The sequence below is a fragment of the Ambystoma mexicanum genome, chromosome 9 (assembly GCF_040938575.1).
Source record: "Ambystoma mexicanum isolate Mex_15411 chromosome 9, UKY_AmexF1_1, whole genome shotgun sequence".
NCBI classification, from domain to species: Eukaryota; Metazoa; Chordata; class Amphibia; order Caudata; family Ambystomatidae; genus Ambystoma; species Ambystoma mexicanum.
This window is the reverse complement of record NC_090931.1, coordinates 1,459,829,249-1,459,842,019: the sequence shown is the minus strand read 5'-3', so window position 1 is coordinate 1,459,842,019 and position 12,771 is coordinate 1,459,829,249. Positions and strand designations below refer to the sequence as shown.

At 43.2% G+C, this 12,771-nt stretch overlaps 1 protein-coding gene across 4 annotated transcripts in view; it reads left to right on the top strand.

The window, feature by feature from the left end:
* SPEG (striated muscle enriched protein kinase) overlaps nt 1-12,771 on the top strand; it is a 2,620,794-nt gene that overhangs the window by 1,463,664 nt on the left and 1,144,359 nt on the right. For all 4 annotated transcript variants that reach the window (XM_069616880.1, XM_069616879.1, XM_069616881.1 and 1 more), the window contains one exon: nt 2,458-2,577. In XM_069616880.1, coding sequence (XP_069472981.1) covers nt 2,458-2,577 — 120 coding nt within the window. The remainder of the gene's footprint in view (nt 1-2,457; nt 2,578-12,771) is intronic.

The following is a 12,771-nucleotide window of genomic DNA, read 5'->3' as shown; positions in this document are numbered from 1 at the left end:
GGTGAAGCCCTGCTGCAGTGTCTCACCACTTTTCTTCCACACGACGAGAGGAGATCTTCTTCGCAAGAGCCTCCTTCCCTTGAGCTGGTGGGACCAACCAATTCACCAATCGCTTCCTCAGACCTGCCTAGATTGATTCTCAATGAGAAATGTGTTGATACACCTGAATCTTCTAAACACCTCTTCCTTCCTACTGTTTTAACTTGTGAAGTGCCATTTTGCTCAGTTTTCAATTACTTATCTTTCTGCTAAAGTATTACTGTGCATTACTTGTTCACAAAACTTCAGGGAAGTGTTGCTAGGGGGTGTCTGAAGATATTTCGGTTTAACTTGTGCTTTCCCTCCCTTTCGCTAAATTGCTAGAGTTCCATTTGTAGTTGGTTTTCACTGTGCCGTTTTTCTCAGTTTTCACTCTACAGCAAACTTATCTACAATTGACTAGGGAGTTGTATATACTTTCCTTGACTAAACTTAACTTGCTTTATCAACTGTGATTTATGTGTTGAACTAGATGTGTATAAAATAAATCTATATATTCTCTTTTTGATAGAAAGCTTTGGTCAGTGTTTCCTTGTGCCATAGTACTGTGATACCTATTGTGTAAACCCTGAATACTGCTCATCTCCCTCTTAAGATAAGTCTGACTGCTTAGCCACAGCTACCAACTAAATCTTTGTTGTACAGACTGATACCAAAGGGGATTTTTCTTGCTCATACCTGTACTCTTAATCTTCTGTAGTGCTCCCTAAGGGAACTGCATAGGATTCTGCCGAACACTGCCCACCTTCCCCTGTAAAAAGTTCCCTATTATTGCTAAATGTCTACCAACCTTAGCGATAGAAAAGGCCCGATAGGCGATGTGCTGGGCTGGGCTCAGGAAGGTGGGGCCAAAGCCACACAAGTAGGCCTCGGAATACAAATAAAAATAGGACAAGCTTTTTCTTTTGATGCTTTCAAAAGGTGCTCCGGTCCCGTCCCGAAGGACAGAATATCCCATAAGTATGGTGGAAACTGGACTATGAACTAGGAGTATGTTAGTCACTACGGTGAGTAACTTTGTTTATCCATGCATTCTGGACTGTGAGTCCTCAGGGAAATCCTGGTGCCAAAAGGCATATGTACCCATACTGACATGGCTATAGTCACATTGGCAGTTTTACATTAGGAAGCCCTTTTGGATTTTATTTGAGAAGCAGCCACCAGCATGAATTTCATTTTACTGAAAGACACATTTTTTCTAAGTATGCAATACTGGGATAGGACTGCAAATTAAATATAAATTCCTTACGACAGGACGAAGCGAGCATATAGGCCTGCAGAGTGTGTTCAGGCTTCTGATTTCTTAAAGTCAATGATCTATGATGTGCAAATGTGTTCCGGTGCCATCACATACTAGAAAGTATGCCCAGTTTTATGGAGGAATTTGGGGTATGGTGTAGGAGTAGACTAATACAGGATTCTCTTCGGTGAGTATAGTATTTTCCTTTTCATGTACTTCTCGAGTCTTAACTTCACCACTGATTTCACAGCCTTCAGGTGTTGTGCCACAACCTCACTTATCTTCTTTAGTGTGCTTGCATCCATTGAATTTACACCATACCTCTGTTTTCCTTTGTACACTTATAATACCTTACCCTTTTAATCTCACATCAAGATTATTTTCCCTTTGCTGTCCAAACATGTCCATCAGATTACAGTTGTCATTCATATGTCATATATAGAATCTCCTTCTATACTGCTGTCCTTTTTCATTCCCCTTGATTCACCACTTACCACATGATGATCCTTGACAATACATGGACATACACTTTATGCACTTCTCGTTTCCATTCCTATTATGTATCTCCTTCCCATTTCTCACCCATCTTTCCTCATTCCCATTTCTCTTTCATCATGTTTGTTTTCCTGGTAGTGCTACTATTTGCTTCTGTATTTGCTCTTCCATCATACCTCACCAACCCATCACATTCACTTCATGTCTCACCAGCAGACCTCATTAAATCTTCTGCTGCTCCATCATAACTGTTCTGTCATCATGCTACTTCTTTTTGGCTTTTCCATTATTCAGCTCTGTTTCCTTTTCTTTGCCAACATGTTTCTCTTTCCATTTGTTTGCTAATTTCTTCTCTCCCACCATGGGTCTGCAGAACAGTGCAAGCTCTTAACTCTCCCATTGTGCCTCTCTTCTGTATCCACTCTGTGCCCTTTAGACTCTTATATCTCCCATTAATATTCTCATCTATAATCTATTCCCCATATCTGCCTTACCTTTTCTTTCATGTAAAATTTGGTTTACAAGTGTACTTATCTGCACCTCCTATCCCTCCGTAATAGCTCTGTGTGCTCTGACTGGTATATAGTATTGCCCTTATTCTCTGATAAACAGTCTCTAAAGCAGGTTATTTCTCCATTGTAATCCTCCTCCTCTCACTGCTCTGACCTCTGTCATTTTCACAGATAAAGACATTCATCGCTTGGTCTTCTCTTCCGTCAGCCATTCTCATGCCGGTGTTTATAAAAGCGTCATCTCCAACAAGGTTGGGAAGGCTGCCTGCTACGCTCATCTCTACGTTACAGGTATGATTGTAGAATGTATGTCTATGCTATGTTTATCCGCATATTTTTTTTACTATACCTGCCTCCTCCAGCCTATCATGTTCTGCTGAAAGTTAGAGGTATCTCAAAATTGAAAAGCTTGTATGTTTGGGATGTTAGTACTAATAGCCCCATTTAGTATTTGGTGTCAGCACTTACCGATCGCCTTGGGAGCACTGGCGGGCTGCTCCTGCATCATTGTACCAAAGATACAGGTTGATATCCCGGCACCATCAGCAGTGGTCTGGACGTCCACCAGGATGGCGTTCAGTGAACATCTCTGATGTCCCTGATGACATCAATCCAGATGGCCCTGGTATGTCCCATAAGGGTCAAAATCAAGTGTAGGTACTTTGCGTTGTAACTCTTGTTGCTACTACACTCCATGTTCTCAGTTTCCTTGTAGTTGCTCTGTTTTCCCCGTGTGTTTACTTTCCTAGTTAGTACATTTATTGAGGTTTCCTCTGCTCTTGTGTCCCACGCACCCTCTGCAGAGTCCTATGTCCTTTTGCTCTCTTCATACCTGGATTCTCTTGGATGCCACCTGTCTTCTACAAGAAAGCTCCCTGCCTTCCCAACATTTGGACAGCCAGATCCATCAGGTTTTCTCCCAGTCCTGGGAGTTCTCCTTTGAGATTTGACCCTCCTTGGAGCCACTGACCGGCTGGTGCTTTTATTCTTGCGTTCATGGCTGCATGGGAGGATCGGTCCTAACTCTTCTCACCAATGAACCACACCCCTGTATATTGCTGAGATTTGGATTAAAGCCAACTGGCTTTTCTGTATATGTTTGTGCTAATCCACAATTATAACAATGGAAGATTCCATATGTAGTATTGTAAATCAATAAACAGGTGAGTGATAGTCTGCACATAATAGCACATGCATGCAATATGGTCTCATGTACTGCTAATACACACATATTATCCCCTTAAAACATGGTGAGGGACAGTGAGGAGAAATGTAAGGATACTGACTGACTTTACTGACATTTTTGGTTAATTTCTAAATGTTTATTTTGACATGTCACATCACCTTTCATGAGAAACCCATGCATTGTTCACACCCTCTGCATGACTGAGGGTGCATTTTGGGTAAATATGCATGATTTACCACCTTAGTTTCCTATTTCTGGTAGGAAGAAAAATCTTAATAATGGAAGATTCCCCCATGACACATTTTTAGAAATTGATTAATTCTGTTATGGGTCCTTCATTAATATTTATAAACACTTGTAAAGCTCTGCTAATGGCTGGGATCTCAGGATACATTTTCATCAAATATATGTAATTATATGTTAATGTTTCTTTATATTTTAAACTATCAGGGTTTATTTTTAACAAGCAACCTTCCTTAGAGGAACATCTAGGTGACTTCTGTACACATATAGTACTGCTGTGCTCATATTGATATTGATACTTTATTTCTATCGCGCTCGTACACAGGTGTTTCAGAGTGCGACAAGGCAAGGAAGAGGAACAGGGGAGAACAAAACAGCGATTTTACTTGGCCCAGTGACATTGAGAACATGCAAGTGCATGGGAGAGGGGGAGGGAAAAGTGCATGGAAGGGGGAGTAGAAAGTGCGAAGCAGAGGAGAAACAGAAAAATAACAATAAATAAATAATAAAGGCAACAAACATTGGTAGTGCAGCCAGCAATTTGCAAGTGCTAGGTTTAAGGCAGCAGACAGGGTAGGTCTGATAAGTAAAGGAAGAAAAAGGGGGGGTGTATGGGTACAGATACATACACCAGTGCAAGGGGGGCCCAGAGGCAGTGCGGGAGCGTGGCAGGGTGAGCAGGTACCTGGGCCCGGGGGACAGAGGGTGGCCAGGTGCACGGTGCCAAGAGAGAACAGATCAGCAGAGGAGAGAGGGAGTGAAGGTAGAAGAAAAGAAGAAGGTCTTGAGGTGCTTCTGGAACCAGAGATGGTTCTCCTCAAGTTTTAGAGTGGCAGGGAGGCTGTTCCAGAGGGAGATAAAATAAAGAGGGAAAGTGAATGGTAGGTAGATGGAAAAAGGAAAAAGACAGCTTCCACAGGCTTCACTGGTATCCAATCATATAGTGCAGTGTAGTGACAGTTGCAACTCAGTTCTACGGAGAAAATAAACTCTATGAAACCTTGAGTTTTCCAAGCTTTTTTCTTCAATAATATAAGATAATTATTCAAACAATCTGACTTTACGCAACCTCCTTTGTACCCTGCTGCACATTAAACCAGTCTATTTTATGAGTAATGAGGGATTTTCTTCCTGCGTTTTCCTTTGGTTTTTGTGTCCATGACCCTTCCATCCTGGAGCATCCGATAAAATGTGCCCTCTCTGCACAGAGAATGGGAGAGACACACCACCTCTTTCTTCTGGCTGGTGGTTTCATTTCCAGACATTTCCTACATCATGTGACAATGATGCTGAGTTCTGCAAAACAGATCAAATAGAGGAAGAGGAATACCATCAGGAGCTCATCAGGAGACCACTTCCCACTGACACTAAAGCAATGTCTTAAAGAAAAGGGTGTGGCGCTAAATAAGTATTTTAAAGTTTCCTGCTGCTCTGGCACAACACTGGGGAGGTTTGGGAGATCCGATTGGTGCCTAGAACCAGGTGAGCAAACAAACCAATGGGGGGGGGGAAAGAACACCAGAGGAAGTCCTAGGTATAATCCCCCCACAAGAGACAGAAGGAGCAAGGATGTGTTCGGATGAGGTCAGGTGGAGTGGAGGTCGACCGAGAGACCAGGCAAAGGAATGACAGTGGTGCAGAGTGTTGCAAAGAATGAGGTTGAGATTGTTTCAGCTGAGGTGCTGGTGTTGAAAGCGAGTGGTAGATGAGCTTAAGAGGGAATAAAAGATTGCTTGAAGGTGAGAGTGGTTTTAGAGAGAGAGAGTAGAGGAATAAATGAGTGAGAGCAAGAATCATACCTGAGGTATAAGCAGTGTATGAAAGACGGAGACGAGGAGGAGGAGAGTGGAAAGTAGAGAGGACAGAGTGGTGAAGAGATGAGCACGGAGAGTAGGGAGGGAAGAGGAGAGTGCAAATTAAGATACTGTGTGATCATCAGAGTGACAGAAGAACTGGGTAGAAGCAGGGAAGAGACAGAGGGGAGAAAGAAGAGAAAGGAGAGAGCGAGTAAGGAGAAGGAACATCGTGGAGAAAGTGGGCAATTGGAAAGGCACCAGACCATATTGAAATATAGTTAGTTGTCAGGATAGGTTCTGCTAAAAGATTTGTGAGGGAGTAAAATAAGCTAGGACCTTTAGGCCATCACCTTAGATAGAATTATAGACAGTAGTTGCTACCAATATAGGGAAGGCTGGGCTGGGCATGTGGGAAGACATCTTTTCAAGTCTGGGTGTTCTTGAGGCCATCTTTGACACATGGTGTCATCATGGGATTGTTTAGACCACAATTACAGAGGTCCCTGAAAACACCAAAAGCTATTAAGAATAGTCTGCATCATGAAGACCACCCGCTTACCATCAAAGGCCACACCAAGGGCTGCGGGACGTCACCTATTTGGAAGCAAGGAGGTTGTCATCACACCCATATTGAAGACCCTGGTCAATCCGGTATTTTAGTGGAGGTATCGTAGGGTATGTATGGTCAGATCATGCCAGACAGGACTCAAGTCCGGCCTAGCCCACAAACACTCCGTTGATGCGGGAGTGGGAGTCTTGGATGGGAACTATAGTGGAAAAGTAAAAATAGTCCTTTGAATGGGGGAAACCTGACATATGTGATAAAACCCAGCCACCTCATAGCTCAGCTGGTGTGCGAGAAAATCTTGGTCCCGGATATTGATGAGGTTGAAGATCTCTGGGACACAGAAGGGGCCGAAGCGAAGTTTGGAGACTAACGGAATCTCAGAGAGAAAATCAATATCCCATGGGAGCCACAGGCCCTGCCTCACTGGAATTTTCAGAGGCACAACAAACAGACTTCTTACTGGCACAGGCCTGGAAGAATAGGATCCCCAAAGACGAGAGACACAGCCCTGAAGACCCTCCACTTAATCAAAATGAAAAGGCTCCAATACAGATTTGATATTAATCCAAAGAGAAAGGAACAAATGACTACCAACTATTGGTCCCTAAGCCGTTCCAAAAGGCATTAATGGAGCTAGCCCACTCAAACGTTACTGCCAAGCTTCTGGGATTAGAGAAAACTCAAAGAAGCATGCTCAGCCAGTTCTACTGGTCAGAAAAGTATGCACACATCAAACAGTTCTGCACAGTCAGTCCCATTTGTCAGAAAACTTTGTCAGATGATTTACTAAGAGCACCCTTAGCACCCTTACAACCACTGCACATTATGGATGTCCCATTCTATTGCATTGTTGGAGCCATCTAGGACAGGGAATACGTACATCCTGGTTATCATAAATTATGCAACCAGGTATCCAGAAGTCATCTCACTAAGCAGCAACACCAACAAGGCCATTAAGTAATTGTTCCATTCTTCATTCGAGTTGGCTTCTCTATGAAGATACGACCAGTGCAGCAGCTTCATGTCCAAATTAATAGGCGATATGAAGGGTCTTAAGAATTTCAAGACATTAAGGACTTTGATATATCATCTCCAGACAGATGGGTTGGTTGAAAGTTTCAATCAAACTTTCAAACGGATCCTGAGAAAACTGTTTGAGGAGGAGAATGGGAAAAACTGGAATGATCTGGTCCTGGCACAAGGCGTATTAGATATAACAAGTGAAGATTGGGAGGGGCCGACAGCTGGAAAACCATTGATCACCCCATGATACGGAACAGAAATGAATATAGGGGTAAAGTCTGAGGATTGATAAAACCTTGTCTCCAAGCCACACAGGCACAACAGGAGAAGGCCTACAATCAAAAAGTGAAGTTACAAGTCTCCCAAGTAGGCAACAAAGTAACGATTCTTCTGCCAACTACACAAAACAATCCACTGGCCAATTGGCAAGAGCCTTATACTATCACTACGCTTGTGACTAACCTAACTTATAAAGCCCAGTAAGCCAACAGAAGAAAACCAACCCAGTTATTTCACATTAACAAGTTAAAGGCCTGATTTGAGAAGAGCAACCCGTCCCTGCTGGCCCTTTTTGACAACAACGCCTGGGAGACTTAATTGCCAACTAACATCCACGGGGTAACCATCCCTCTGAGCCTATTGAGATCCTGCCAAAAATAACTTGTGAAGCTTCTGGAGTTATATCCCTAAGTGGACTCCCTTGAACCAGTAAGAATGCGTTGCATTGTTAAAAACATTGGTACCACGCCCAGACGAGTAATCCAGTTGAGGCCTTATCAACTTCCGGATGCCAGGAAGAAGATCACCAGGGAAGAATTGACGAAAATGCTATACCTTGGGGTTATCAAGCGGTCTTACAGTTAGTGGTCCTCCCGAGCATGATAGTACTGAAATGTGGCAACAGCTGGTGTTTCTGCATAGACTTCTGACGCTAAATGAGATCTCCAAATTCGACACATATAACCTGCCAGGTAGAAAGGAGCTTGTGGAGTCCCTGGGAGATGCCAAATTCATATTGACCCTAGTGTAGCAGGGGTCTACCATGCACTTTAATGGTAGACAAGCATAGGCAGGCACACAATATACATATTATATAACTTTACTGAAGACGTGACCCGCCTCTTACCTATCTCAACCCCCAGTTACCTGGGTCTAAGACTACCCCGGTGAGCCCCACTGGGGTAGAAGAGGAATGAGCAAATATTAGGGCATGATTTTCCCCAAATACCCCTAAGAAAAAAGACACTAAGTTAAAGTTACTGGCAAACAAAAGGAAAGAACGGACAAAGGAATGCAGTGTATGGTTCTTTTAGTTGTAGGTTTACTTATACTTTCCCTTTCCGGTACACCAGCACGGTTTTGACTGTTTTTTTAAAAAAAAGGGGAAATCACAAGACACTATACACAACATAACCCTTAGCAACAGCATATCTAAAAAACACCTTCACCAACATGAAAATAGTACTTTAAAATATTGAAATGTAAAAAGTCTTTAAAAAATATATACAAAGACCCTACAGTGTACGGTACAAAAAAATGCCTTACTTCAGAGACAACCTGGACAGGGTGGTTTTGAGGTCTTTACTATGGGTATCCACCTGTACAAACACTGTGATATCCTTGGGTCTGGGCATTACACAAATGCTAAAATAAATAAAGCCCGGTCATGGAGTCAGCAATTTTCAATCTCAAAGTCATGATTACCACGTTACTTACTCTGAGGAACCTGACGTCGTCCTCACTTCTTTCCCCAAAATACCCTCCCCCCAGGTGGCCAGGGAAAGGCCATCACTCTTGTATCGTGGCCCTGGGGGTAGATATGCGAGGGAGGATCACCTCGAAGGAGGAGACTTGGAGAATGGCGATGAGGCCCCCTTGAGTGAGACACAACATTCCCCATCTCCCTTTCATAAGTTGTCAAATGTCCCCCAGGCTTTTATGGGATATCTCCAATCCCTTCCCTATTGTATTTGTATTTTATTTGTAATTCTTCAAGCGCCACACACCCATAGGCCTCAGTGTGCAAACCAAAACAAAGGGACAGGTAGATCAGCGGGGGCAGGTCAGGCATGAAAGAGAGAAAAGATACTAATCAGCAGATTAGAAAACCATCTCCCAATGTATTCCACTGTTATACTGAGACGAGGAAGAGACCACATAGGAAAATACATCCTTCCTTTATTAACTCAGACATACACAAACTCCACTCTGGTACTGAGATGAAGAAGAGGAACTCAATGTGAATGGCCTGCACCTGAAGCCAAAGGGGTGGTATAAACGGCCCGCTCAGGCGAGGCTAATGAAGAAGAAGAGAAAAGGAAGGAGAAGGAAATCCCCTGTGGAATGCTTGCTGACGGAGAAGCCGGAGGAAGAGGCAGGGAGACGCATGTCTGAAGTGCTGAGATGCTGCAGAGTCGTTGCAGCGGAAGCAGATTTTGACGGGCGTTGTTGGAATGTCTCCGGTGGCAGCGGCAGCCTGCTGACCTCCTAGAGTCAAGAGGACTCCCTCTCCAGTCGTCTGAGGTGTCGGAAACCTTGGAAGAAGGCCTGTCGAGCCGGGAACAGCAGCAGCCACGAAGCACCGCCCAAGCAGAGAAGGGCACACGAAGACAGTGTACCCGGTGAGTCAAGTGAGGCTGAATGACTCCGGGACGCAGTGGTGCATGCCGTGTTGTTAAGGCAGGTCGGAGTGCTCGTGCGTGAGCCGAGGACCGCGGAGGCAATGGGATTGACGGTCCACATGTAACACTGATGTTTAATGACTACGGTAATGTGAAAGTGGATGAACGGAGCGGTTTGTGAATACCGAACTGAAATTGGGAAGGCCACGAAAGGGCCCAAACAGCAGTGTACTTTAAAGTGAATCAACATAGCAGATCTTGGACCAGGAGAAGTTCTGTTTTGATAGCTCCGCCGGAGCTAAGGTCTAGCCGGCATCTTGGTCAGTGCTTATGACCTCTCAGTGTTCCACCAATTAAACATGTGTATCCAGATCCGGGGATTGTTTTCTTCTTGCCTTTGACCCGAGAACTCTGCTCTTGCTATAGAAGCGTGTTTACATCAAGACTCTCTTTACATGCATAAACCTCACCCCAAAAGTACATCGACCTTGGGGACTGCAGACTTTTCTTTTTTGACCCAACTGCGGGGGTGAGTTTTTACGCTACCCCTGGAAATGTATAATCTTCGAAGTGCTTCCCAGGGAGTAGAAAGCAGCTATAATATGTCGAACAATGTCAATGAGGGTGGCACGAAGAACCAGGGTGCAGGTATGGGTGGAAGAAGTGTCTTCAAACAATATAAGTCGGGTTGGGGGAGTATTTCTCCCACCACCTAGCGTTTACCTTTCAGACAACTTGTCTCCAACTGGTTCGGGGATCTCGAAAACGTTGGCTGTGGCCAGGCAGGAAATGGGTGAATCAACTCCTATGAGTCAACCTATCCGAGACCTATTCAAAGGAAATCTTAATTACACGCTAAGAACGACTACCATGAAGAACGCCATTTCAAATCATTTTATGTCAGCTATAGAGTCAACAATGGACTGTACTGTAGATGATCTACCCATTCAGGGGGCGGTATCTCTACAGTCTGAGGACCCCCAAGTCCAAACTATTCTAAATCTCACTGAACCAAGAGATGAAGATCTACTCGAGATGGAAATTGCTGGTCTGGAAGATTTATCACATGAATCATATATGACGTCAGCAGAGAAGGCCCTCGAACAGGGAAGAGGGCTTGCTCCCCTGAAGCTCATTAAACCAACATCTAACTCTCAAATGATGTGTAATCAGCCACCGGTGAATATATCTCAAGAACACGTGCCACCTACAATAACGGCCTTGAACTTTGTCCTAAGCTCATTGGTCAAAGTGTTTGAAAATCTGAAAACAGAGGTCCAACAGTATACGGGCATTTTACTAGAGAGCATGAAGGACTTGGAGATAAATGAAATAACCATGTTGGCTTTCAAATCTGCGATCAATGAAGTATGGGTGAATCCCTGAGTGAATTCCGTAAACTAACCAAAGAGTAATCAGTGAAAATGGACCTCTTGGCAGAATTGTGTGGGGAGTTAAAAGTGGAATTCTACTAGAGAAATCGTATCACCCGGTTCAAATGACAGTGGAAAGAAGTAAAGTAGACTCCCCAAATGCCCTCTTGGATCCAATTTTAAATGATACTCCTCTCTCAGCCTCCATGATGGAGGAATTCCTACGGCTGGCGCTGGTGGTTGATCCTGAGCTCCCAGAGGAACAGTCGGAGCAGGGGTCAATAATAAATGTTTCATCCTCAGGCATGGACTTAGAAGTGCCTAAAAAAAAGAAATTGAATGGAAAGTCTAAAATGAGAAGGAAAGAAATGGTGAAGGTAACAGATGAAGTCCCAAACTTGGCCCCCAATAATCAAGGCAAAGGAAGAGAAAACATCAGACATCAGATTCTAATTGTTTTCTGTGAAAACTAAAGGAGGAAGAAACAAGAAGAAACAATGCTGGAAGACAAGGCATCTACAACTGGCAAAGGAAAAAGAGGAAGATCTCTAAAGACAAAGGATTAAAAGATCATAATCCCACTGAAAATGAAGAAATAGTGAAGCTTACTGTCGGAAGGCAAACGGACTCAGTTGAGCCACCAAAGAAAATTGCTCCACAGTGAAAATGGCCCCCATTGTTCTGAAACAGACTAAATGTACAGATTCTGAAACTTCAGGGAAAGTGCCCACAGTGACCAATGAGGGGGCTCAAGGTAGTACAGGGCAACTGAATAACATCTGTGGTCAGGGTCTCCCCCGTTTAATGATCGAAAGTAATCCACTAGTGAAACAGGCATTGCCACGAATAGTGAATGGGAACAGTGCAAATAATCCAACAAGAGCTCTTCCACTGACTATAAAGCCTCTGGAGGAGCCACCAAATAAATCTAGCTCATCTAAACAATCATTGGAGCTAAAGGTTTTCCTCTCAAGAAAATTGCCGGATGTGCAAAATGGGTTATCGTTAAATCGATCAACGATTCTATCAGAAATTAAGTTAATTCCGGCACTGAAGTACTTTTCGACTGCAGACATTGACATAAGTTTCCCTTTTGGTTCCGACACTAACATTGCCGAAGTAGTCTTAAAATCAAGACTTACTTTGGATTTAATTCTGGGGGAGGTAGAGGCATGGGACCAACGGGGACTGAGGATCTCACAGGCTTGTCCTGCATAGTACAATCGATGAACTATCTGAATCAGGAGCGATCCTTCGCTACGCAAAGTATGAGCGGCAATGTATCTGCCCCATTGAACATGTGATAAATGGTACCTCAGATAATTTTGCAAGTCTTTTTATTTATTTATTTAATTAATATGCATATAACAATTACAGTTTTACATATAAAACACATAAAATCACAAGGTTTTCCCAGAACATACTATACGTCACACATCTTTATCTGCCACTGATTAAAATATTGCTATAAAAACATCAATACACCATTTGATAGTTCTAAAATCTTCACATAAAACTTCATCAGATAAAAAATTAAATTCATATCATTTCCAGCCATAAGACTCAACCACATTTTGGACATATTGCACTTATACGTATTGTTATTATATTTCATTAAATATTTCCTATGTATTTCATCAAGACTTTCACATTCACATATAATGTGATAGGCAGT